The 27018-nt window shown below is 36.5% G+C and overlaps 1 protein-coding gene across 1 annotated transcript; it reads left to right on the top strand.

The window, feature by feature from the left end:
- LOC105091523 (organic anion transporter 7-like) lies at positions 1-26628 on the top strand. The gene is given in 10 exon segments (XM_010983042.3): positions 1-630; positions 1284-1387; positions 13714-13868; positions 13967-14135; positions 15439-15562; positions 19260-19375; positions 20713-20927; positions 22891-22999; positions 23453-23656; positions 24927-26628. Coding segments are annotated over 10 exon segments (1659 nt in total). The 5' UTR covers positions 1-228; the 3' UTR covers positions 24988-26628.
- Positions 26629-27018: the final 390 nt, after the last annotated feature.

Here is a 27018-nt window from a genome sequence, read left to right as displayed (position 1 = left end):
TGTAACAGCAAAATAGTTCTCTCTGTGACTTAATGAAGACAGCTACCTTCCTGACCCTAAAATAACTTAGGAAAACAGCTTCCATGACGCTGCTGTGGAGGTGAGAAAGAAGTATGGTCAGCATTACCACACACTTAGTGTGACGTTGTGGAAGGAAATATTTTTCTCCTTGAACTTTTCAAAATACTTTCATTTTGCCTCCCCTTGGGAATCACCTGCTCAGCCTCGATGGCCTTTCAGGAGCTCCTGGATCAAGTTGGAGGCCTGGGGAGATTCCAGATCCTTCAGATGATTTTCCTTTTTGTATCCAACCTCATAGTGTACCCTCATGTGGTACTAGAGAACTTCACTGCAGCCGTCCCTGGTCATCGCTGCTGGGTCCCTATCCTTGACAATGACACTGACTCTGCTAATGGCACTGGGACCCTCAGCCAAGACGCCCACCTGAAAATCTCCATCCCACTGGACTCAAATGGGAGGCCAGAGAACTGTCGTCGCTTCCGCCACCCCCAGTGGCAGCTCCTTCACCTGAACGGGACTTTCCCCAACATGACTGAGCTAGACATGGAGCCCTGTGTGGATGGCTGGGTGTATGACCGAAGCTCCTTCTCCTCCACCATCGTGAATGAGGTAAGAGGCCCCATGTACCTCTTGAGGGTACATGTGTTTCAAGGCAACACAGTAATGAACATGTGTCTAGTCTTTAGTCACTGGATAGGCATTCATTCTTTTGGCAAATATTAATTACTTCTCTATTAAACACTAAGCACCAGAATAGATAATGAGACTAATGAATTCAGAAATAGACATGAACCCTGCTTGCATAGTGCTTTATTCTTAGCAAGACCAGGTTTAAGTAATATGTAATATGTTAAAAATATTATACTAGGTTAGTAATGTTCAAACTTTGGTTGCAAATTAGAAATATCTGGGTGTTTCTTTGCTCAGACTGTACCCTAGAGCCATCAAGTAAGAAAGTCTGTGGTGAAATTCAGGCATCAATAAAATTTTAGAACTCAAATAATTGCACTCTGGCCAAGGTTGAGAACCAGTTACCATGGAGTAAAACAGAATGTTAATAAAACCTACAGTTTTAGAGGAGTCTTCCCCCAAAATTGTATGTTTAAGCTATGAAATGAATGGGAAGTTTAACTAATGCAGAAAGGGAAGATGAAGAGGAAGATAGGCGCCTGATATTAAATTAGCAAGTAATGTTAAGGTGTTTCCACTGAGGATCTATAAGCTGCTATTGAGCTCGCCTTTGCTGGTTCCTTCTCTTCCAGTGGGGCCTGGTATGTGAATTTCAGTCATTGAACTCAGTGGCTAAATTCCTAGTCATGGCTGGAATGACGGTGGGAAGCATCATATGTAACTATTTATCAGACAGGTAAGCATCTCTGGATCACAGCTCTCTTTACTCCTGGGTATTTTTATCAATTCATGAATCATTCTTTCACTAATAAACATACATTACAAATTACACTGTCCTAGAGCTGCTTTGGTCTCCACTCTTCTAGAAACACAAATGGAGAATTAATCAGTGTGATGAGTGCTATTTTTTTTTCAAGATTGAGCTCTGTGTACAGAACAGAATAATGACATTTCACCAGATTTGGAAGCACATCAGGACAGGATGTAGAGAGGAGGTACTGTAACATGTGATTTAAAAACGTAAGAAAAAGTTAGCTATGGGAACAGAGAAGAAGATATTTTGTGGCATGAGATTCAGCCTGTTTGAAAACAGATATGGAAATGACATTGTTAGCCCTGGTCAAGTCTGCCATATTCAGACCTTTCTGAACCTTGTGAGCTGAATGATTGATGAGAGAATGGTCATCATGTCCTGGTTGCTCTGGTGTGAAGGGTAAATTTTTCTGCATAATATATGGTATACAAATGCATACTATGAATAGAGTCCACAAAAGAAATGCAAAACTCTTTGTAATTCTGTTAAAACTTTTATGTGGATTTATTTGTGATCAACCTACTAATTAAAAATATTTTGCTTGACAAAAAAAAAAAAAAAAGAAAAAGAAAACATGGCATACAGAGCAATGTGACATTGGTGATGTTTTGAAAATTTATGCCAGTAACCTTGATTTGGGGTTTTACAAAAACAGATTTTAAGGTAAGTTTTGAAATCATATAATCACTCTAACAATTACTATCACAGTTTGTCATATGCAAATTCAGTAATAGACCTTTTCTGAAATCTTTGCCAACACCCAACCATGTCTTTCCCCAGGGAGATGGAAGACACGAGGTGTCCCTTACCATTCACCAGCATAATGTTAACTGTTGCCTTAGCTGAAAACTGAACACTAAATGTATCACAGAAAATGTAACATAGAAAAGAGTTCAGATTCTGAGTGTTCATTTTCAGCTGTTCAGTAACCCAGTCTTCTGTAATAGTATTGTGAGAAGATAAAAATGTATCAATTTTTATGGATCACAGAGTAGTAGAGGTGGGGAATGGGAGGGGCCTAATAGCAGATTACAGTGTATAACTAGCTGAAATTGAGTGGCCAAGATATTCCAAGGATTTTGAACTTCATCAGAAAGCTAAGAGGAAAAATTAAGGATTATGTGCAAGGGAGGGGCATGATCAAATTGATCATTTTAAAATAACGCTCTCAATTATTCAAAGAATTTCAATACTGGAAATAATCTAGAAGTCTACAGATAATAGAACAAATAAATAAGATGCAGAATAGTCGCATAATGGATTCATATGCAGTAAAAAGAATGAAGAAGCTACCTCTATGCAGTGACATGGATGAATTTCAAAACCATTTAGTTGAACAAAACAAGCAAAATATAAATGATTATATACTAGACAATTACACTTAGGTAAAGGCCAAAAACAGACAAGCTATACTGTTTGGAAGTCAGAATATTGGTTGTCTTAAAATTTTTATTGGGATTTATTGAATTTATGGAGCAGTTAAACTAAGATTATCATTTTTAACATATTGAATTTTCTGATCTATTAACATTGTGGAGCTCTCCATTAATTTAGATTTTCTTTAATTTCCTTTTTCAATTATTATAGTTCATGGCAAAGGTCATATTTTTTTTCATCAAATTTATTTCTACTTAACTTAGTTTTTGAGGCTATTAAGTTGCTTTTTGTTACTTTAATTTCTAATTATTCATTGCTACTATGTGGAAATTCAATTGACCGTTTCTCTTTGCTTTCTTTTTTATCGAAGTAAAGTCAGTTTACAAGTTGTGTCAATTTCTGGTGGACAGCACAATGTTTCAGTCATACATATACATATATATTCATTTTCATATTCTTTTTCATTATAAGTTACTACAAGATATTGAATGTAGTTCCCTGTGGTATACAGTAGAAACTTGTTGTTTATCTATTTAACATATTGTAGTTACTATCAGCAAATCTCGAACTCCTAATTTATCCCTTCCCACTCCCTTTACCCTTTTGATAACCATAAGTTTGTTCTCTATGTCTGAGTCCATTTCATTTTGTAGGTAAGTTCATTTATGTCTTTTTTTTTTTCAGATTCCACATATAAGTGATATCATATGGTATTTTTCTTTCTCTTTCTGGATTACTACACTTAGAATGACCATCTTCAGGTCTATCTGTGTTGCTGCAAATGGCATTATTTTATTCTTTTTATGCCTGAGTAGTATTCCATTGTAGATATGTACCACAGCTACTTTATCCATTCATCATCAATGGACATATAGGTTGTTTCCTTGTCTTGGAAATTGTAAACAGTGCTTCAGTGAACATTGGGATGCATGTGTCTTTTTGAATTATAGTTTTCTCTGGATAAATGCCCAGGAGTGGGATTGCTGGATCATATGGTAAGTCTATTTTCAGTTTTTTAAGGAACCTCCATACTGTCCTCCATAGTAGCTGCACCAATTTACATTCTCACCAACAGTATAGGGGGATTTCTTTTTCTCCACACCCTCTTCAGCATTTATTATTTGTAGATTTTTTAATAATGGCCATTCTGACTGGTGTGAGGTGATACCTCATCGTAGTTTTGATTTACATTTCTCTAATAATTAGTGAAATTGAGCGTCTTTCCATGTGCTTGTTGGACTTCTGGATATCTTCTTTGGAGTGATGTCTATTTAGGTCTTCTGCTCATTTTTGATTGGGTTGCTTTTATCATATTAAGCTGTGTGAACTGTTTGTATATTTTGGAAATTAGTCCTTGTTGGTCACATCATTTGCCAGTATTTTCTCCTAGTCTGTAGGCTGTCTTTTCATTTGGTTGATGGTATCTTTAGCTGTGCAAAATCTTTTACATTTAATTAGGTCCCACTAATATATTTTATTTCCGTTACTTTTATTTCCATTACTTAGGAGCTGATTCAAAAAAAAAAATTGTTGTAATTTATTTCAAAGAGTGTTCTACCTATGTTTTCCCCTAGGAGTTTTATAGTATTTGGTCTTACATTTAGGTTTTTAATCCATTTTGAGTTTCTTTTGTATATGGTATTAGAGAATGTTCTAATCTTACTCTTTTACAGGTAACTGTCCAGTTTTCCCGGCACCACTTATTGAAGAGATTGTCCTTTCTTCGTTGTATATTCTTGCCTCCCTTGTCATAGATTAATTGACCATAAGTGCCTGGGTTTATTTCTGGACTTTCTCTCCTGTTCCATTGATCTATGTGTTTGTTTTTGTGCCAATACCATACTGTTTTGATTACTGTAGCTTTGTGGTATAGTCTGAAGTCAGGGAGCTTAATTCCTCCAGCTCTGTTCTTCCTTCTCAAGATTGTTTTGACTATTCAGGGTCTTTTGTGTTTCAATATAAATTTAACAATTTTTGTTCCAGTTCTGTGAAAGATGTCATTGGTAATATTACAGGGATTGCATTGAATCTGTAGATTGCCTTGGGTAATATGGCCATTCTAACAACAGTGATTCTTCCAATCCAAGAACACGGTACATCTTTCCATCTGTTTATGACATCTTCAATTTCTTTCATCAGTGTCTCATAGTTTTCTGAGTACAGGTCCTTGGCCCCCTTAGGTAGGTTTATTCCTGGTTGTTTTATTCTTTTTGGTGTGATGGGATTGTTTCCTTAATTTCCTTTTCTTATATTTCATTGCTAGTATATAGAAGTGAAACTGATTTCTATATATTAATTGTATCCTGCAACTTCAACAAATTCATTGGTGAGCTCTAGTAGTTTTCTGGTAAGGTCTTTATGATTTTCTATGTACAGTATCATGTCATTTGCAAACAGTAACAGTCTTAATTTCTTTTCCAATTTGGATTCCTTTTATTTCTTTTTCCTCTCTGATTGCTATGGCTAAGACTTCCAAAACTATGTTGAATGAAAGTGGCAAGAGTGGGCATCCTTATCTTATTCCTGTTTTTAGAGGAAATGCTTTTAGCATTTCCCCATTAAGTATGATGTTAAGCTGTGGGTTTGTTATACATGGCTTTTGTTATGTTGAGATATGTTCCCTCTATGCCCACTTTCTGGGCAGTTTAATCACAAATGGATGTTGAATTTTATCAAAAACTTTTTTTGCATCTATGAAATGATAATATGGTTTTTATTCTTTAATTTATTAATGTGGTGTATCACATTGATTTATGAATATTGAAAATTCATTGCATACTGGGGCAAATTTCACTTGATCATGGTGTATGAACCTTTTAATGTATTGTTGGAGTTGATTTGCTGGTATTTTGTTGAGGATTTTTGTATCTATATTCATAAATGACATTGGCCTGTAATTTTCACTTTTGTGATATCTTTGTCTGGTTTTGGTACCAGTGTGATGGTGGCCTCATGGAATGAGTTTGAAAGTGTTCCTTCCTCTGCAACTTTTTGGAAAAGTTTCAGAAAGATACATGTTAACCTTCTCTAAATGTTTGGTAGAATTCTCCTGTGAAGCCATCTGGTCCTGGGCTTTTCTTTGTTGGGAGTTTTTAAATTACTGATTCAATTTCAGTACTGGTAACTGGTCTATTCATATTGTCTATTTCTTCCTGGTTCAGTCTTGGGAAATTTTACCTTTCTAAGAAATTGTCCGTTTCTTTTAGATTGTCCTCTTTATTGGAGTATAGTTGCTCATAGTAGCCTCTTATGATCCCTTGTATTTCTGTGATGTCAGTTGTAACTTCTGCTTTTTCATTTCTGATTTTATTAATTTGAGCTTTCTCCATTCTTTTCTTGATGAGTCTGACTGAAGGTTTATCAATTTTGTTTATATTTTCAAAGAACCAGTTTTTAGTTTCATTGATCTTTTCTATTGTTTTTTAGTCTCTATTTCATTTATTTCTGCTCTAAACTTTACAATTTCTTTCCTTATACTAACTTTGGATTTTGTTTGTTCTTCTTTCTCTAGTTGCTTTAGGTGTAAGGTTAGGTTGTTTATTTGAGATATTTCTTGTTTCCTTAGGTAAGCTTGGATCACTATAAACTTCCCTCTTAAAACTGCTTTTGCTGTATCCCATAGGTTTTGGATCATGGTGTTTTTGTTTTCATTTGTCTCTAAGTATTTGTTTTCCTATTTAATTTCTTCAGTGACCCTTTGGTTGATTAGTAGCATATTGTTTAGCCTCCATGTGGTTGCAGGCTTTGCAGTTTTTTTCTTATAGTCGATTTCTAATCTCATAGCATTGTGGTTGGAAAAGTTGCTTGACAGGATTTCAATTTTCTTGAATTTCCTGAGGCTTGCTTTGTGGGCCAGCATGTGGTCAATTCTGCAGAATGTTCTTTGTGCACTTGAGAAAAATGTGTATTCTGCTGCTTTCAGATGGAATGCTCTGTAACTATCAGTTAAGTCCATCTGGTCTAATGTGTCATTCAAGGCTTATTTCCTTATTGATTTTCTATCTGGATGATCTGTCCATTGATGTAAATGAGGTGTTAAGTCCTCCATTATTACTGTGTTATTGTCAATCTCTCCTTTTATGTCTGTTAACAATTGCCTTATGTATTGAAGTGTTCCTATGTTGGATGCCTATATATTTACAATTGTTACATCTTCTTGGATTGATCCCTTGAGCATTATGTAGTGTCCTTCTTTGTCTCTTGTAACAATCTTTATTTCAAAGTCTATTTTGTCTTATATAAGTATTCCTACTCCAGCTTTCTTTTGGTTTCCATTTGCTTGGAGTGTCTTTTTCCATCCCCTTACTTTCAGCCTGTATGTGCCTCTAGCTCTGATGTGGGTCTTCTGTAGGGAGCATATATACTGTGAAGCTTTTGATTTCTCAATCAAGTCTGAATGAGAGCCTTGTTGGATAGAGTATTCTTGGTTGTAGGTTTTTCCCTTTCATCACTTTAAATATGTTATAACACTCCCTTCTGGCCTGTAGAGTTTCTGCTAAAAAACTAGCTGATAACCTTATGGGAATTCCCTTGTATGTTATTTGTTGCTTTTCTCGTGCTGATTTTAGTATTTTAGTATTTTCTCCTTCTCTTTAATTTTTTTCAATTTAATTACTATATGTCTTAGCATGTTCCTTTTTGGGTTAATCCTGTATGGAACGTTTTCCACTTCCTGGACTTGGGTGACTGTTTCCTTTCCCGAGTTAGGGAACTTTTTAGCTATTATCTCTTCATATATCTTCTCAGGCCTTTTCTCTCTCTCTTCTCTTTCTGGGACCCATATAGGGTCCCATTATAATGTGAGTATTAGTGTGCTTTATGTTGTTCCAGAGTTCTCTTAAACTATCCTCATTTATTTTCATTCTTTTTTCTTTTTTCTGTTCTGCAGTAGTGATTTCCACTAATCTGTCTTCTAGCTCACTGATCCGTTCTTCTACCTCAGCTAGTCTATTCTTGGTTCCTTCTAGTATATTATTCAATTCAGTAGTTTTACTCTTCAGCTCTATTTGGGTATTCTTTATATTTTCTAACTCTTTGCTACAAACTGCTCTGTGAATCTGTTCCCCTCCTGAGTTCTCTATCATCTTCACAATCACTACTCTGAACTCTTTCCTGGGTAGATTTCCTATCTCCTTATCACTTATTTCTTCTTCTAGGACTTTATATTGTGCCTTTACCTGGAGCATATTCCTCTGCCACCTCATATTGTCTAAATTTCTATTTGTATCTGTATGTAGGTTAGTTGTGTTTCTCAACCTTGGAGAAGTAGCCCTCTGTATGAAACATCCTATGTATCCCAGCAGTGCATCCCCCTCTTGTCACCCAAGGGCCAGAGCCAGCTGGTCCCAGGGTAGAGTCTGGCCTGCATTTGTGGACTCTTTCCATAGGCTGTGGGATTGTTGTTTTCTTATTTCTGGTATCTGCCCTCTGGTGGGTTTAGCTGGACTAGAGGCTTGTGCATGTTTCCTGGCAGGAGGGTTCAGTGCCTGCGTCCATCTGTAAATCAGTGAAGTTAAAACACTCCCTCACACTACACACAAAAATAAATTCAGAAGATGAAAGAGTTAAATGTAAGGCCAGATACTTCAAAATTCCTAGAGAAAAACTTAGGCAGAACATTCTTTGACATAAATCACAGCAATAGTTTTGATCCATCTCCTAGGGTAATGGAAATAAAAATAAAAACAAACAAATAGTTTAAACTTAAAAGCTTTTGCACAGCAGAAGAAGTCATAAACAAAACAAAAGACAACCTCTGGATTGGGAAAAACTATTTGCAAAAGATGCTTAATTTTCAAAATATACAAGAGCTTAATTTTCAAAATATACAAACAGCTCATACAAATAACAATGACAACAAAAACCAGTTGAAAAGTGGGCAGAAGTCCGCTTCAAGATGGCAGAATAGAAGGGCATAGAGCTCACCCTCTCCCACAGTACATCAAAAATACATCTTCATTTGGAACAATTCTCACAGAATAACTACTGAACTCTGGCAGAAGATCTTGTACAAGTGGAATTACAAGGAAAATCATCACACAACCAGGTAGGAGAAAAAAGTGAAAAGGAAACTGGGATGGGACCTTCTCCTCAGAGAGGGAATAGCGAAAGAGGAAAAGTGCCCTCACCCTGGGAAGACCCCTCTCCAGTGGGAAGCTTAGCTGTGACAGAAGGGGAACTTTAGAGACTCGGAGGAGAGCACAGAAGCTGCTTATGCACTATGATCAAGTTAAATTCATCCCAGGAACACAAGAATGGTTCAACATATGCAAATTAATCAATGTGATACAGCACATCAACAAAAGAAAGAAAAATCACAAGATCATCGCCATAGATGCCAAAAAAAATTTGATAAAATTCAACATCCATTCATAATAAAAACTCTTACCAAAATAGGTAAAGAGGGAACATAACTCGACACAATAAAAGATATGTATGACAAACCCACAGCCAACATAATAATCCATGGTGAAAAGTTGAAAGCCTTCCCGCTAAAATCTGGACCAAGACGAGGAAGCCCACTCTCACCACTTCTTTTCAACATAGTATTGGAAGTCCTGGCAATAGCAATCAGATAAGAAAAAGAAATAAAAGAGATTCAAATTGGAAGAGAAGAGGTAAAATTGTCACTATATGCAGATGACATGATACTACATGCAGAAAACCCTGAAGACTTCATACACAAACTACTACAGTTGATAAACCAATTCAGCAAGGTAGCAGGATACAAGATTAACACATAGAAATCTGTTGCATTTCTTTACACCAATAATGAAATATCAGAAAAGGAAGTAAAAAAATTTTTTTTAAATCAATGAAGTTAGAATACTCCCTCACACCATACACAAAAATAAACTCAAAATGGTTTAAAGACTTATATATAAGACAAGACATGATAAATCTCCTAGAAGAAAATATAGACAAAAAAATTCTCTGACATAAATCTCAGCAACGTTCTCCTAGGGCAGTCTATGCAGGCAATAGAAATAAAATCAACTGTAAACAAATAAATTAAACTTATAAGCTTTTGCACAACAAAGGAAACCATAAGCAAAACAAAAAGACAACCTACGGAATGGGAGAAAGTATTTGAAAAAGATGAGACTGAGAAGGGCTTAATTTCCAGAATATATAAACAGCTCATACAACTTAATAAAAAAAAAAAAAGTTCAAAAATGACCAAAAGACCTAAACAAGCAATTCTCCAAGGAAGACATACAAATGATCAAAAAGCACACGAAAAAATGCTCAATATCACTAATTATCAGAGAAATGCAAATCAAAACTACAATGAGGTATCACCTCACACCAGTCAGAATGGCCGTCATTCAAAAATCCACAAATGACAAATGCTGGAGAGGCTGTGGAGAAAGGGGAACCCTCCTACACTGCTGGTGGGAATGCAGTTTGGTGCAGCCACTGTGAAAAACAGTATGGAGATTCCTCAAAGGCTAGGAATAGACTTACCACATGACCCAGTAATCCCACTCCTGGGCATATATCCAGAAGGGATCCTACTTCAAAAAGACATCTGCACTCCAATGTTCATAGCAGCACTATTTACAATAGCCAAGACATGGAAAACAGCCTAAATGTCCATCAACAGATGACTGGATAAAGAAGAGAGTATATTTATACAATGGAATACTATTCAGCCATAAAAATGACAACATAACACCATTTGCAGCAACATGGATGTCCCTGGAGAATATCATATTAAGTGAAATAAGCCAGAAAGAGAAAGAAAAATACAATATGAGATCACTCATATGTGGAATCTAAAAAAAAAAAAGAAGAAGAAGAAAAGAACATAAATACAAAACAGAAGTAGACTCATAGACATAGAATACAAACTTGTGGTTGCCAGAGGGGAGGGGGATGGGAAGGGACAGACTGGGAGTTTGAAATTTGTAGATACTGATGGGCATATGTAGAATAGATAAACAAGATTATACTGTATAGCACAGGGAAATATATACAAGATCTTGTGGTAGCTCACAGCGAAAAAGAATGAGACAATGAATATACGTATGTTCGTGTATAACTGAAAAATTGTGCTCTACACTGGAAATTGACACAACATTGTAAACTGACTATAACTCAATTTTTAAAAAGGTTTAAAAAAAATGGGCAGAAGATCTAAACAAGCAATTCTCCAATGAAGACAAACAAGTGGCCAATAGGCACATGAAAAGAATGTTCAGTATCGCTAATTTTCAGAGAAATGCAGATCAAAACTACAATGAGGTATCACCTCACACCAGTCAGAATGGCCATCATTCAAAAGTTCACAAACAATAAATGCTAGAGAGGGTGTGGGGAAAAGGGAACTCTCTTACACTGCTGTTGGGAATGTAGTTTGGTGCAGCCACTATGGAAAACAGTATGAAGAGTCCTTTAAAAACTAAAAAGAGACTTACCATATGATCCAGCAATCCCACTCCGGGGTGTATATCTGGAAGAGAATATAATTAAAAAAGATACATGCACTCCAATGTTCACAGCAATACTATTTACAATAGTCAAGACATGGAAACAACCTAAATGTCCATCAACAGATGACTGGATAAAGAAGCTGTGGCATATTTATACAATGGAATACTATTCAGCCATAAAAAAATTTTTAAAAATGCCATTTGCAGCAACATGGATGGACCTGGAGATTGTCAAGCTAAATGAAGTAAGTCAGAAAGAGAAAGAAAAATGCCATATGATATCACTTACATGTAGAATCTTTTTTGAAAGGGACACAAATGAACTTATCTACAAAATAGAAACAGACCCACAGACATAGAAAACAAACTTATGGGTACTAGGGGTTAAAGGGTATGGGAAGGGATAAATTGGGATTTCGAGATTTGCACCTCCTGGGGAATGATGGAAATGTTAACTATCTTGATTGTGCTATGGTTTCATTGGCGTATACATCTATCAAAATTCATCAAATTGTACATTTGAAATATGTGTATTTTACTGTCCAGGAATCATACCATAATAAAGGTTTTTTTTTTAAGTCTACAAATAATAAATGTTGGAGAGGTTGTGGAGAAAAGAGAACCCTCATATGCTGTTGGTGGGAATGTAAACTGGTGCATCCACTATGAGAAACAATATGGAAGCTCCTTTAAAAAGTAAAAATAGAACTACCATATGATCCAGTAATTCCACTCCTGGGTATATATCTGGAAAAATGAAAACTCTAATTCAGAAAGATGCATGCACCCCAATGTTCATAGCAGCATTATTTAAAATAGTCAAGACGGGGGAGCAACCTGGGTGCCCATGATCAGACAATTGGCTTAAGATGTGATGTATAGATATAGATATAGATGTAGATATAGATAGATATAATGTTATATTACTCAGCCATTAAAAAATGAAATATTTCCATTGGCAACAAGTGTAGATGGACCTAGAGAATATTATGCTTAGTGAAATAAGTCAGACAGAGAAAGACAAATATTACATGATACCACTTATATGTGGAATCTAAAAAATACAATTGAATGTATATACAAAATGGAAACACATCCACAAAGATAGAAAATAAATGTATGGTTACCAAAGGAGAGAGGGAAGGATGGAGGAACAAATTATGAATATGTAATTTATAGGTAAAACTACTATACATAAAAAAGGTAAGCAACAAGGATTTACTGTACAGCATAGTGAATTACACCCAATATCTTGTAATAACCTGTAAAGGAATATAATCTGCCCCCAAAAAATGAATCAATATGCTGTACACCAGATACTAACACAATATTGTAAATCAGCTATACTTCAATTTTAAAAGGTTCAAACCTCTAGTTTTAAGATAAGTAAGTACTGGGTAATCAGTAAGTACAACAGGTGACTATGGTTAAGACTGCTGTATGATATATTTGAAAGTTGCTAAGCCAGTAGATCCTAAAAATTCTCTTCACAAAGAAAAAATTTTTTCTTTTTATTCTTGTGTCTATATGAGGTGATAGATGATAACTAAATTTATTGTGGTAATCGTTTCACAGTATATGTAAGTCAAGGCCTTATGCTGTATACTTTAAGCGTATACACTGTTGTGTATCCATTATATCTTAATAAAACTAGAAAAAAATATGTGCACCAAACATTGGCATACCTAAATACATTAAGCAGACACTAGCAAGTGTGAAGGGAGAAATAGTCAACAACAGTACAATAAAAGTAAAGAACTTCAATACTCCATTTTCATCAGTGAATAGACCATTAAGATAGAAGATCAATAAGGCAGTATTGGACTTGGACTGCACTTTAGACTAAATGGACCTAACAGATACATACAGAACCTTCCATCCCAACAGCAGTGGCATACGTATTCTCAAGTGCTTATGGATCACGTGTAAGGTCACAAAATAAATCTTAGAAAAATTAAGGATATTGAAATTGTAACAAGAATCTTTTCTTACCACAGTGGTACGAAACTAGAAATCAGTAACAGGAGGAAAGCTTTCACATTAGTTTACCTTTGCCTGCAGGGTCCTAGAGAACTTAGATCCATTGCATTCTAGACACTATACAGACTTCTTACTATGCTAAACGCATCTGTTAGTACAAGGGATATTTATGATGCATGAACATTTCCAATAGGGCAGCCTGTCTTATTTGGTTTCAACTGGTATCAAAGATCCACTGGTAACAGATTAGAGAGGAAGCTTTGTTACACTCAGCTTACAAACAGGAAGGTTGTTTCTGAGATCTGCTGTTGACTATCTGTTGATACTTTAAGGTTTCAAGTGCAAAGTTTTACTAGTCAAAGCATTCCCTAAATTTCAAGATGTGCCCCCTTTTTTCACACATTTTTACAATATGTTGTTGTTGCTTCTATATTCTAACCTGTACCTATTTCTCAGGTTTGGGAGGAAGTTAGTACTCAAGTGGTGTTTGCTCCAGCTCGCCATCGTTGATACGTGTGCAGCCTTTGCTCCCAACTTCCTCGTTTACTGTATACTACGCTTCTTAGCTGGGGTTCCTATCACAGCCATAATAGTAAATAGCACTATGCTCAGTAAGTCAACACTTTTAATCTTGTACGTTTTGACTTGACTTTGACATTGACATTCCACCTTTGTTTGAAGTCAAAATCCTGTTTGTATTTTCTTTCAGTTGTGGAATGGGTGATGCCCCGATTCCAAGCCATGGGAACAGCACTGATGTTCTGTACCTATGGTATGGGATTCATAACTATAGGAAGTCTGGCTTTTGCCATTCGAGACTGGTGCACCCTCCAGCTGGCGATTTCTGTGCCACTGTTTGTCATCTTTCTGTCTTCAAGGTATAAGCTCTTTCTTAATCTTAGAGGATCCTAGAATGAAAGATGCATGGAGTCAGGATGCATGAATTCTGTTTGCTCCTTGTTCTATACTTCATGTGCTCTACTAGTCTGTGTGACTCAACAATCTGAGCAGACAGGGTTGCCAGATAATACCATGAACACTAATTAAATTTGAATTTCAAGTAGACTACAGAATATTTTTGAATAATAATACACCAAATGTTACATGGCACATAGTTACAACAAAAATTATCCATTGTTTGTGTCAAATTTTCATTTCTCTGAGAGTTCTGTATTTTATGTGATAACTGGATGAAATAAAGGATATCTTATCAAATTCAAATTTCAGATAAACAACAAATAATATTTTAGTATAAGTATGTACAAAATATTCCAGGAGTTATCCAGCTTCTTTGAATAAAAATTTAACTAGGCACACTATATTTTTATTTGCTAAAATTAGCACCTCCCCTGAATAAGAGAGGAGCCAATAAACTCCAAGTCTGTATCCCCAGCAATGAAGGTATGCTACATGAAAGGGTCTGCCTCGCATTTTTCTCATTATGGTACAATAGGAGTAAATTGATATTTTCTGGTATAACGCAACAGTGGTGGGTATTAGCTGGGAGTGGAAAGGCATCTGCAGAGAAAGAACTTCCTTCTGTCCTATTAGGTTCTATGGATGGCCTAAGACATAAGACAGATTAACAGGAGAAATGCATACAAATTTATTTAATATTTTTGCATCTACACATGAGACTTAGAAGGAAAACAAAAGCCCACAGAAGCCATTAGGCCCAAAAGCTTGTTTTACCTCTTTACACACACACACACACACACACACACACTCACACTCACACACACACACACACACACACAAGTAAATTGTGGTTATGTGACAAACGGGCTTGGGCTAGAGGCATAATTTGTGGAACAGTGACTAGAAAGTATATGGGAAAACTAAGAGAAAACAAGAGTTGCTTTAGTAAGTTTGTTTGTGCAGGTCTATTTTGGCATCCCCTTCTAGCCTCTGGTGATAAGAATGTTCTTCCTTTCCTGACAGAGGAAGGGCATCTTTTTCAGGGGAAATGTTATGACCTACTTTTAGGTAGAAAGGGAGAGGTCAGAGAACTCTCTTCATGCATTTTCTGATTTTCAAATGCCTTCAGCTCAAAATAATCAATATGACAAAGCAACATTTTTTGGATGGCATATTCTGAACCACTTCACATTTCTGAACAAAAGTTATATTAAAAATGGGTAAATGAGAGTTTATTGCACTTCGGTCCTCTTCTTTGTTGAGGTGGCTGGTAGAGTCTGCTCGGTGGCTGATTATTGCCAACAAACCCAAGGAGGGCTTAAAGAAACTTAGAAAAGTTGCACACAGGAATGGAAGGAAGAATGCTGGAGACATCCTAACCATTGAGGTGAGGAGGTGGGAGCTGGTCATGGGATACAGGGAAGACATGACTTGACATCCATACTAGTTAGCATCCATTAAAGGAGTAGCAGGTAGGATCACAAGTGTGGTTATGGGTCTTCTGACCTCCATGACCTGGTTCTCAACGAGTGTCAGCATCATATGGGCTAACATTAGAGAAGAACATGCTGTTGCTGAATGTATTGGACATATATTTGAGTCAACAGAAAGAGAAAGCACTGAGTATTAACAACTAAAAAGATTGTGTATTTGTCTCTATGTAAGAGAAAATAATTTTTAAAAATCCATTCCTTTTCAATGCTCTGATGGCCATTTTTCAGAGAAGCAAGAACAGTAGAAGGAAGAATTATTAGTGACCATGCAGAATAGAGCACGAGGAGGTTCTCCTGTTTGTCCATTCACCAACACACTTTCTTTCACGGTCTATTTGGTAAGTGCCTACCTGTGGCAGGTTCTGTTCTAATCCTGAAAATATGGCAGTGACCGAAGTCATTCAAATCCATGTTGTGTAGATTCTACTTACTACAAGTTCCAAGAGCATAAGTGAGTGGAAATGTCTCAGAGAAGTCTTTTTCTTTCTCATTTTACCTCCCAGGCATAGAAGGCAAATATTGCTGTGGATCATTAGTTAAATCATTCTTTATGTCATGCATGTATATAAAGTATGTATTTAAAAATTATATTGTGCCAGACATGGTGCTAGAGCATGAAAAACAGAATAAGTTAGAGTCCCAGGTTTCAAGGAGCTTTCATACTAATATGGGAGAGAAAATCCATAGACATTTTTGAATCCAAGGGTTTAAAATGATCAGAAAATATAACGAATGCTAGTGGGGACAAGGAATAAAACATCTACTTCCTTTTGCTGATAAACAAGAGGATTAATAGTTAGGCACTCAAAAAGGAGGAATGAAACATTTATGAAAACATGTACAATAGCACATCTGAGGAAAGTTCTTATAGTCGCAGAAGAAAGCAGATGTCCTTTAGGAGATTTCAAATAAGAAAAAGCAAAATGCTCCTGAGAATGAAGATCCCACCAAAGATGGTGAGAAAGAATGAAGATTTCCCAGGGATGAAGCCGTTACACAGAGATAGTGGCACCGAGGGCTCTTAATATGATGGGAAAAACATGGGTTTGTGCTTTTTCATTTCAAAAAAAAGGAGGGTGTTGACCTTGAATTAGATGGGGCTTTATGGCACTTCTATAATATGCACAAATTATATGAAATTCTTTTGGCCTAATCCAAAGAAGGAAAGCTGAAATACTTACAGGGCCAGGCAGATAAAAAAAAATTATAAGTGATACTAGCTGGAAGCAAGAAAATAACAATTCATAATCAAGGTGAATGGCAACAGACAATCACCTCAGTGACAAAGGAGAAGAAAAACAGCATGGCACATGGGTGGCAGTTAATGTGGTTTAAAGCAAGTGTTTCTATTCATGAATGGGTAGCCAAATGCCTTCATTTTATTTTATTTTTTTTTGTTTTGTAATGCTAACTTAGAAATTTGTGGGTTTTGTCTTGTTTTAACATCGTGTTTAATCCATCTGATGGATGGCCAAACACATATGTGCTCCAGACGATCCTTCTAATTTAGAGCTGCTCTATTTTATATCAATACCAATCTCTTGATGACTCCAGATATCCAAGAAGGGTGGCCTTTTATTTCTGTGAATTCCCTTTATCATGGATTTTTCTAATTGACTTCATGGAATAATTGTATTTGTAGATGGGATGATGATGGAATAAATATCACTTGAATAATTAATAAATCCATAACTGCCTGAGCTGTGCTAGATGTAATTCTATATGTGCATTTGTGACTTCTTGTATGGCCTTGGAAATCCTTGTGAGAGAGACAGTGTTTTTTACCTCCTACTTCTTCTCCTGATTCTGATACTTGCATATCTTATTCTTTTTTGAGGTATAATTCACATATAACATTATATTAGTTTCAGGTGTGCAACATAATGTTTCAACATTTGTATATATTGTGAAATGATCCCCAAAATAAATCTAGTTAGCATCTATCACCAAACATAGTTGCATTTTTTCTTGTGATAAGAAATATTAAGATCTACACTTTAAGCAAATTTTCAGATACAAAATTCAGTATTACTAACTATAGTCACCATGCTGTACATGACATCTCCATGACATATTTATTTTATAACTGGAAGTTTGTACCTTTTAACTCCCTTGATCTATTTCACCTACCACCTAAACTCCACCTCTGGCAAACACCAATCTATTCTCTGTATCTATGAGCTTGGTTTAGTGTGATTTGGTTTTTAGATTTCATATATATTTGAGATCATATGATACTGGTCTTTATCTGATTTGTTTCACTTAGCATAATACCCTAAAGGTCCACTCATGTTGTCACAAAAGGCAAGATTTCCTTCTTTTTATGACTACATAATATTCCATTAGATTTATATACCACATTATTTTTATCCGTTCATCCATCAATGGACACTTAAGTTGTTTCCATATCTTGACTATTGTAAATAATGCTGCAATGAACATGAGGGTGCAGATATCTTTTTTAAGTTAGTACTTTCATTTTCTTCAGATGAATTCCCAGAAGTGGAATTGCTGAATCATATGGTAGTTCTACTTATAATTTTTTGATGAACTTCTATACTGTTTTCCATAGTGGCTACACTAATTTACATCCCCACCAACAGTGCACATACGTTCCCTTTTCTCCATATCCTTGCCGGTATTTGTTATTTCTTGTCTTTTTGATGATAGCCATTATAACAGGTGTTTTTATTTGAGGTTCCCTGATGAATGGTGATGTTGAGCACTTTTTCATGGCACCTATTGGTCATCTGTATGTCCTCCTTGGAAAAAAATATCTATTCAGAACCTCTTCTTATTTTTTAATTGGACTATCTGGTTTCTTGCTATTGAGTTGTATGAGTTATTTATATATTTTGGATGTTAACCACTTATGAGATATATAATTTGCAAATACTTTCTCCCATTTGGTTACCACATTTTCTTATTCCTATCCATCTTTTTAATGAGAGGGAAATCGAGGCTTAGATATGTCCTGTTATCTTCATCAAGATATATATCTAGCTTGTGGGAGAACCATTGCATAATGCCAGGTTCAAGTCTGGGTATAAATCATACTACACCAAGATCTCCCTGATTTTGTCCTTAGTTTTAATTCTAGGCATTTCATTCATGGAGGCACAACATACCAGGATTTGCCTGAAAAAGGCTGACCCAAGAACCAAAATTAAGGCTCTCAAGGAAATTATTCTCCCTCCCCGCCCCCCACAAAACTATTTTACTACCAAAAGCAGCCAGCTGATAACCAAGCTCAGTTGCCAGACCTTTCATACCTCTCTGATATACATGAAGCTTTGGACCTGAATCCAAGTAACTTTTCCTTTCCTTCTTTCCTGACCTAAGTTTCCCAATTTTACATCCCTTTTTATTCCCAGCAGGCAAATTGTCTCATGTTAAACTGTTCTTGTCACTGAGCAATTTCCCTTTAACTCCCTAATTCACTTTTCATACCACTTTTATATCCATTATTGCATCTTCAATGGCTATATTTTCCAGTAGACAAAAAGGGAAGTTGTCTATCTTGTCCTCTGTTGGGGACTTACAATGCCTACCATCGTGTGACAACTGAACGATTTGTTGTTGTTGTTGAAGGTCGTGAGGTCCACCATGCAGGAGGAGCTGGAGGCAGCACAGACCAGACCTTCTATGTTTGACTTGTTCCGCACACCCAACCTGCGTAAAAGGATCTGCCTCCTGTGCTTTGTGAGGTGGGCTTCACACAGTGCATGAGGGATGTTAAAACAGTGGAAATATGACTGTATTTGTTATTTCAGAGTATATAACATACTATAGGAACAGATTTGAGGTAAAGCATGAAGAAGCCAAGAACTGCTATGTTTGCAGAGACTGAAAGGGTTATGAAAGGACCGAGGAAGAACTAATCATACAATGAGGAGTTTTGTTTATCACATCACCTTACAAGGCTCATCATTACAGATGATGCTGAGAACATCGATCATGGCACAGATTTTGGCTTTAAGTTTCCTCACGTGTGTTCATTTTAATTGAAGTAAAATAACAAACTGTAGTGTCCAAATAGATGCAGCTCAATGAATATTTCTATATGTAAATATATAACCATCACCCAGACCAAGATATAGGGAAAAAATACTAAAACCCTAGAAGGGCCCCATCATGTATGTTCCATGACAAAACTCCCCACCCCCCAAAAAAACTTCACTACTACAACCTCCATTATCGTACCATTATTTTATGATAATTTAAATCATCACCTTGTAAGGAAATTGTTTTTATAATGTACTTAAGATTTGTTGTTACCAAGTATGGTAAGACATGCAGACTTGGAAACAACTGCCACAAAGAAAGTTTATATTCACAGATTCCTAGAAAAAGGAAGAACATCAAGCCACACAGGGCCATTCAGGGAAGCATCAGGGTCAGTCAGAAGGCAGAAGAGAGAAGAAAAGGAAGAGCATGGCCCAGAGCCTTTATTGGGTTGTGAGAGGGAATGGGAGAGGAGGGTAGGTACCTTGAACAAGCTTAGGATTGGATAGTTTGAATAATTTCAGCAGAATCTTAGCTGTAGAGGCGATCCCTAGTTGTTCAGCACTTGGCCCCGGGATGATTTAGAGCAGGGAGAATATTGGCTTGGTTGAGAGTTTGATAAAGGAGATGGTTATGGGTGTTAGTCCTGGCTTGGTGGTTTGTACAGTGAAGGTGTACTCACAGGGGATTTGTTTGCTATCTCCAGGAATTAACAAGCCCTGGGAGAAGAAGACCCTCCAGGATCAAAACCCAAATGCCAGAATATCAAAAATACAAAAAATAGGGGTAGGGGTTATAGCTCAATCGTAGAGTATGTGTTTGGCATACAGCTGGGCCTGGGTTCAATCCTTTGGGGAAAAAAATACAAGGGTAAAAATTGTTTTTAAGGATAATGTAATCAAAATGAAAATATTCTACAAATCAGACAATGCCTGAATACTTTACCACCAACCCCTGGCTTCTTGGCTCCATATCATCATTTATATGATGGAGAATCTAAAATTTATGACATCTGTCTTTCCTCTTTTGTTCACCACAGATTTGTAATCTCCATACCAACTTTTGGCCTTCTCCTTCACCTCTAGCATGTGGAGGGAAATATTTTCCTACTCCAGATTCTCACTGGCATAGCCAACTTTGCAGGCAATTTTGTTACATTTTTTGCATTGAATCACCTGGGCCGAAGAGTCAGCCAAATACTTTTCATTCTCCTGCTGGCAATCCCCATTCTGGCCCAGACTTTCATACCTCAAGGTGAGAAATTAACACAGGGTGAAAACAGGTTTATCAACATCCCTCAAGAATTGTAAGGGTCACACCTACATAAAGTCAGAAGGAAAGAATGAATTGTGTTCTAAGGATTTCCTGAAGCCAAGCTATGGAGTTAGTATAGCTTCTGCCCTTATGTTGCTAGTAACAAAAAACTGTCAGGGAGGAAGAAATTTTCCTCTACCCTTCTAAGTTCTTCTGGCTGATCTAAGAAGTCAAGTGACATGAGACAGTTTGACAGGAGAAAATTAACCAAAGTTTAATATACACCTAAGAGAACTGAGTAGCTCGCCAGATGATGGAAGCCCTCACTTTAAATACCATTTCCAACTAAAAACAGAAGAGGAAAAGAGGTTGTTGGGGAGTAGTGGTTTGGGACTTCAAAGGGGAGGAAGGCAATTCACCTGGAGATGGAAAAGCAAATGTTTGGTAAAGAAATGTTTGCTGGGCCGGGTAGAGACAATGGGACATAGAGTGCACGGTGATCTCTAGGCCCTGCCAAGTTTCCCCCAGCACACCTAGCCCATTTTCTTTACAGACACCCCTGGTGTTAGCTCTATTAGAGGAACAGGCCCTTTACCTAAGTTCTTTAGTCAGCTAAGGGGGTGGTAAACAGAAAGACTTCCTGAGTCTTCTGTATTTTAAAAATAATCAGCCTAAATTAATCTTCATGCCAAATAGACACATTTTGGGGTGAAAATTTCATTCCCTTACAGAATCAAAGGTGATAAAGGTCAGCTCAGACATATGGTTGTATTCATCACATCTGAGAAGTATCTGGAAATAATCTATGATTGGCAATTCTCTAGGACAACCATTGATCACTTACCTTTGGCCAATCACACTTTATACATAACAAGCATGGAGGGTCTTGACCTTGAAATTATATCCCTTGTGAGGACACAATACTGTCACTTCCTCTGTCTGGGCTCTTTCTTAGTCTAGAGCTTCAGTGACAATTTATTCTCAATCTCTACATATCCACTTGTATTTCTTATATCAGGTTCCCATAAGTGCAGCTCTGGTTTAGAGGTATCACCTTGACTTCAAGAAAATAAAAATGCCTTGACTTCAAGCAGAGAGGTATACAGTAGGAACAAAGCATTAAGCAGTTACGAGCTTGTCTTAGAGTCTATTTTACTAAATAGAATGATCATATGGAATGAATAGGGGAACCCAGGTGGTCGCCATATTTCACCTAACTCCCACTGCAGCTGTGCATTTTACAGGATCCCGGATTCGTGGACTCCACTCCCCGATCTTGAATATCAGCAACGATGCAAGTTTGCTACCTTGCAGCAGAGCCCATTCCAGTGTTGTAACACTCATAATGGAATTTCTTTTCAGGGAAGGATAGGTAGAGGTAGAAAACTGACTCTCTGAAACTTCCCTTCAGTTGTTTCCAAAGTCAGACCTTTTTCCAAATAGAGGTTTTTATATTTGATTATTGAAACAATGTTCTAGATCAAGCTACTCTCCAGCTTATTCATTAACACAGGAGTCCTGTCCTTTTATTAATCTCTTCTGCAATACTAGCCCAGTGTCAACATTGTGTGAGCTCCTAGGTTTTAATCTCTCGAGTCATAGATAATCCTTACACCCCTCAGTTATTACTCACATAACAGTCTTATATTCTACCTGAAGGGCAGAGAAGACACTGGACAGAATAAATTAAAGCAAATCCTGCTGGTCTTACCTTCCCTCTCCTTTTCTGCAAATCTCAGCTATTCAGGGAGAGTTGATGAAATGACTCAGAACCTTTTATTCACTATAAGCCATAAAATGTAGTTAAGTCACATTTCTCAGCTTATTAGACACTGCACATTTTCTGCCTCTGTGCAGTTTCTCTACAGTGTATTTATTCTTGTGAACTCCTCCAGTAGGGTCTTCTTCATTTGTAATTATGAGGGTGCTAATTCCTGAGCCTCTCTTGTCTTCTTCTCTCCAGAAATGCAGATCCTGTTTATGGTTTTGACAGTTTTGGCAGTAGGAGGTTCTTGTGGCACATTCACCAGTTCTGTTTCCCATGGATTTGAACTAATGCCCACTGTACTCAGGTATGAAAGCTCATGGATATTTTTTCAGGATCAAAACAGACCTTTCTCAGCTAACTGGTAGTTATTGAAGGAAGAAAACTAAGATTGGTTAGTTACCAAAAGGAATCAATTATAATAACAAAAACACCAACAATTTATAGGCAAAGTTTATTTAAAGCTGACCTTTGCCAGGCACTGGCTGAAGTCCTTTAATGTATCATCTCATGTAATCTTCTGAACCACACAAAGGGTAGTTGCTATGGGTAATGGTTTATTTTAATGATCAAACTGTGTCTTTGTGCACTTGAATTTGAAAAAATAAATTGCTAGCAAATAAGAGAGAAAATTTCAAGAGTATATTGTCAACTTTCTGCACTGCTATGTTGTCTCCCATACTAAAAGCAAAATAATGAATCACAAATTACATGTGTAGATTTTTACCAGACTTTCTTGTGTTGTTGTTTGCACCCCAAGGGTAACAGCTACAGGAATCGCAGGAATTGCTGGTAATACTGGGGCAGCCCTGGCTCCCCTCATCATGATGCTAGCCGTATATTCTCCCAAGCTGCCCTGGATCATTTATGGAGTCTCACCCATCCTCGGTGGTCTTGTTGTCCCACTCCTTCCTGAAACCAGGAATCAACCTCTGCCTGAGTCCATCCAGGATGTGGAAAAGGAGTGAGTAAACTCTCTAACTGTCCCTTAGGGGAGCCATAGGTCTGTGAAGAGGAGGGCAAAACATGAGTTGAGGCCACTTTCCCCCAAAGAAACTTAGATCTAAGCTATTTCCATGTGGTCAGTGCCTTTGGTTTAGCTACAGCCTCATCCCTTCCCACAGTGACCTCAGACTCACCCAAGCCTCCCTAGATCACACAGACCAACTCTGCCCAGCCTACACCAGTAGGTTTAGTGATTAAGAAGCCAAATTAGGTGCCTTCGTGTGGCATACACACTTCTGAAGGGTTGACACACATGCACAGATCCAAACACCAGATTCTCGTCCCTCAGGCCCTGCAGCCCTCAGCCCAGTGAGGGCAGTAAGCTCTCTGGCTGCTGGTACCTGTAGGTCTGTATAAATCTAATTCTTATTCTCCAGACAAGCAGAATCAGTAGGATGTAAATATATACAGAGAGAGGCTGATTTTAAGGAAGTGGCTCACAAGACTGTAGAGGCTGGCAAGCCTGAAATCTGTGTTGAGCCTGGAGACCCAAGGAAAAGTTAAAGGAAAAGAGAAGTCTGAAGGCTGAATTTCTTCTTCCACTAAGGACTGTTTTCCCTTCAGGTCTTTAACTGATTGGATGAGGCCCACCCACATTATGGAGGGTAATGTGCTTTACTCAAAGTCCATTGATTTAAATGTTAATAACATCTAAAAAATACCTTCACAAAACATCAAGCCTGGTGTTTGACCAAACATATGGGCAGCACAGACTAGCCAAGTGATCATATAAAATTAATCACAACAAGGCCTGAGGACAGCCCTGGTCAATGAAGAATCTTGGGGAGACCAGGGAAAGGACAAGAGTCTCTGCAACAGATGACAATGTATCTCAGGGGAGGGAGGCCTGCTGGGTTGCCCATGAGATTCAGATCATATAGTTTTCCCCTGGAAATGAAATGTTAAGAAAAGAGATAAAAAGAGGAATTAACACTGCGAGTTTAAAATGAAGATTGGGAAAGTATTCTATAACTTTCTGTGTTCCCTCTGCCTGGTGTCCAAAAGTAAAAAGTAGAAACTATCAAAGCTGCCTTTCCAAATTTTGCTCTTGGAGTTTGATCTTTTTCTTCACAAGGTTTACTCCAACCCTTGGAGCAAGGGTTATGATTTATACCAAAGCTGGTTGGCAAAGGATAAGCTGGCTCTAAAAAAGATGCAGGACATATATGCTTATTTAATGCCTTTTTATCGTGTTTATTTGTTTGTTGGTTTCATTGTATGTTTTCCAGGAGAAAAGTTTCAAGAAAAGCAAAGCAAGAAGGTACCTTCATGAAAGTGGCACAGGTTTAAGGAATTCCAGTAACTCACTGCTGATTCAAGAGCAAAAGAAAAGAAAAAAATGAGATAATGCTTAGACGCCAGGAAATTTTATAAAATAAATAAATAAAAGTACGTAATGCAAAAACAGATTCTTTACCATTGTGGTACTAAATTACTAAGTATAAAACACCTATGAATAATCATAGTAAGAAATGTGAAGAAAACCACAATATTTTAAAGGACTTTGAATATTTGTATAACTGTTGATAACTAGCATGTTTCTGGATAGAAAGTTTCAATAGTACTAAAAATAACAAGTCTTCCCCCAATTAATTGGTAGAATAATTGATGTAATAATTACATTGAAAAACCACATATTTTTTGAAGAATTTAAAAAATGGTTACAAATTATCTAGAATTTAATAATTCCTGGGGTATAGCTCAATGGTAAAGAATTTGTTTATCATGCACGAGGTCCTGGGTTCAATTCCTGGTACCTCCATTGAAATACATAAGTAAACCTGACCCCAAGAAAAAAAAAAGTGATAATTTTAAAAACAATAATAATTAGAATTTAATAATAAACTAGATGATTCAAAAAAAGAGGATAATGTAGTGGGGGTAGCTGGCTAGTCTATGGAGTAGCATTTGCTGGACTTTATTATAGTTGCAATAGTCAAAGCAGTTGTAGCAGATGCATTTGCATATCAAAGGAAGTCCAGAAACAGACCATAGTTGTAACATTTTATAATTTTGGCAACATAAATGTGGGCAAAATAAAGAATTATGCAACAAATAGTGTAACTATATAAAAATAAATGACTAATAATGCAATTTCATATGCTAAACTAAAAATTTCTACTTTAATAAAAAGTTAAATGGAATCAATAAGCCATAATTTTCAATAGAAAACTTGGCTACAAAATCTTGGAATAAAAAATATTCGGAATAGTTAAGCAAATGCCAGAAATTTAAAGACAGGTGGGTTGAATAGTACTTATTTAAAGCCTATGTTGGGCACAAGGGATTTTTAGGGCAATGAAATTATTCTGTATGATACTATAGTGGTGGCTTCATGTCATTATGCATTTGTCAAAATCCATAGAATGTACAACATCAAGAGTGAACCCTAACATAAACTACAGACTTTGGTTGATAACAACGTACCCATGTTGGTTCATTGATTGTACCAAATATGCCACACTGATGAGGGATGTTGAGGGTAAGGGAGTATATATGTGTGGGTGGGGAGGGCTATGTGCGAACTCTCTTGTATTTTCTGCTCAATTCTGCTGTGAACCTGAAACTGCTCTAAAAAGTAAAGTCTATTAATAAAAAAAAATAATAAGTAAAGCCAATGTTGGGCAAAACTCTAACAGTGTATTGGATAAAACTAGAAAAATATTCACCAAAATAAAAAAAAATTAACTTTTAATGGACTTGTGAGTGATTGTTAGCTTTTTAATGATTGACTTTTGAGTGATTGTTACTTTCTTCTTTGTAAGTTTCTGTATTCAAAGTTTTAATCAAGGAATATGTAAAATTTCAAAATATTATAAGATGTCAAAATGAAAGAACAAATGACAAAATAAGCAAATTTCCAAGTGTACTTTTAATTCTCATAAATACCTACCAAAAAAGAAAAAAAGATAACAAATAATTCAATCGAAAAATGGGTAAAAGCCAGAATAAATCATTTTTAAGAGAAAAAAGCTACATGGCTAATAAATTTATGAAAAACTATACAAACCCACTGGAAATTAGAGACATACAAACTAAAGTGAAATATCAGCTTTTATTTTCATAAGATCAAAAACTAAAGTGTGCTTATTGTCAAGGCTAGTGAGAGCGCAGTTAAATGGAAACATACTAATCAGTGGTGAAATTATAAAATAATTCATACTAGATAGCTGCTAGAAATACAGTTTGGCATCATCAAGGGCTTTAAAATAAGATTCCATTAATTCAGCAACCATTTATTTAGCACATAGTAAATACCAAGCAGTGTGGTAACAATCTACGTAGACAGGTGAAATTTTAAAAAATAAGCATAAAACAGAT

This window comes from Camelus dromedarius, chromosome 12 (assembly GCF_036321535.1).
Source record: "Camelus dromedarius isolate mCamDro1 chromosome 12, mCamDro1.pat, whole genome shotgun sequence".
NCBI classification, from domain to species: domain Eukaryota; kingdom Metazoa; phylum Chordata; class Mammalia; order Artiodactyla; family Camelidae; genus Camelus; species Camelus dromedarius.
Note: the sequence above shows the minus strand (reverse complement) of the source record. Positions and strands in the feature narration are given on the sequence as shown.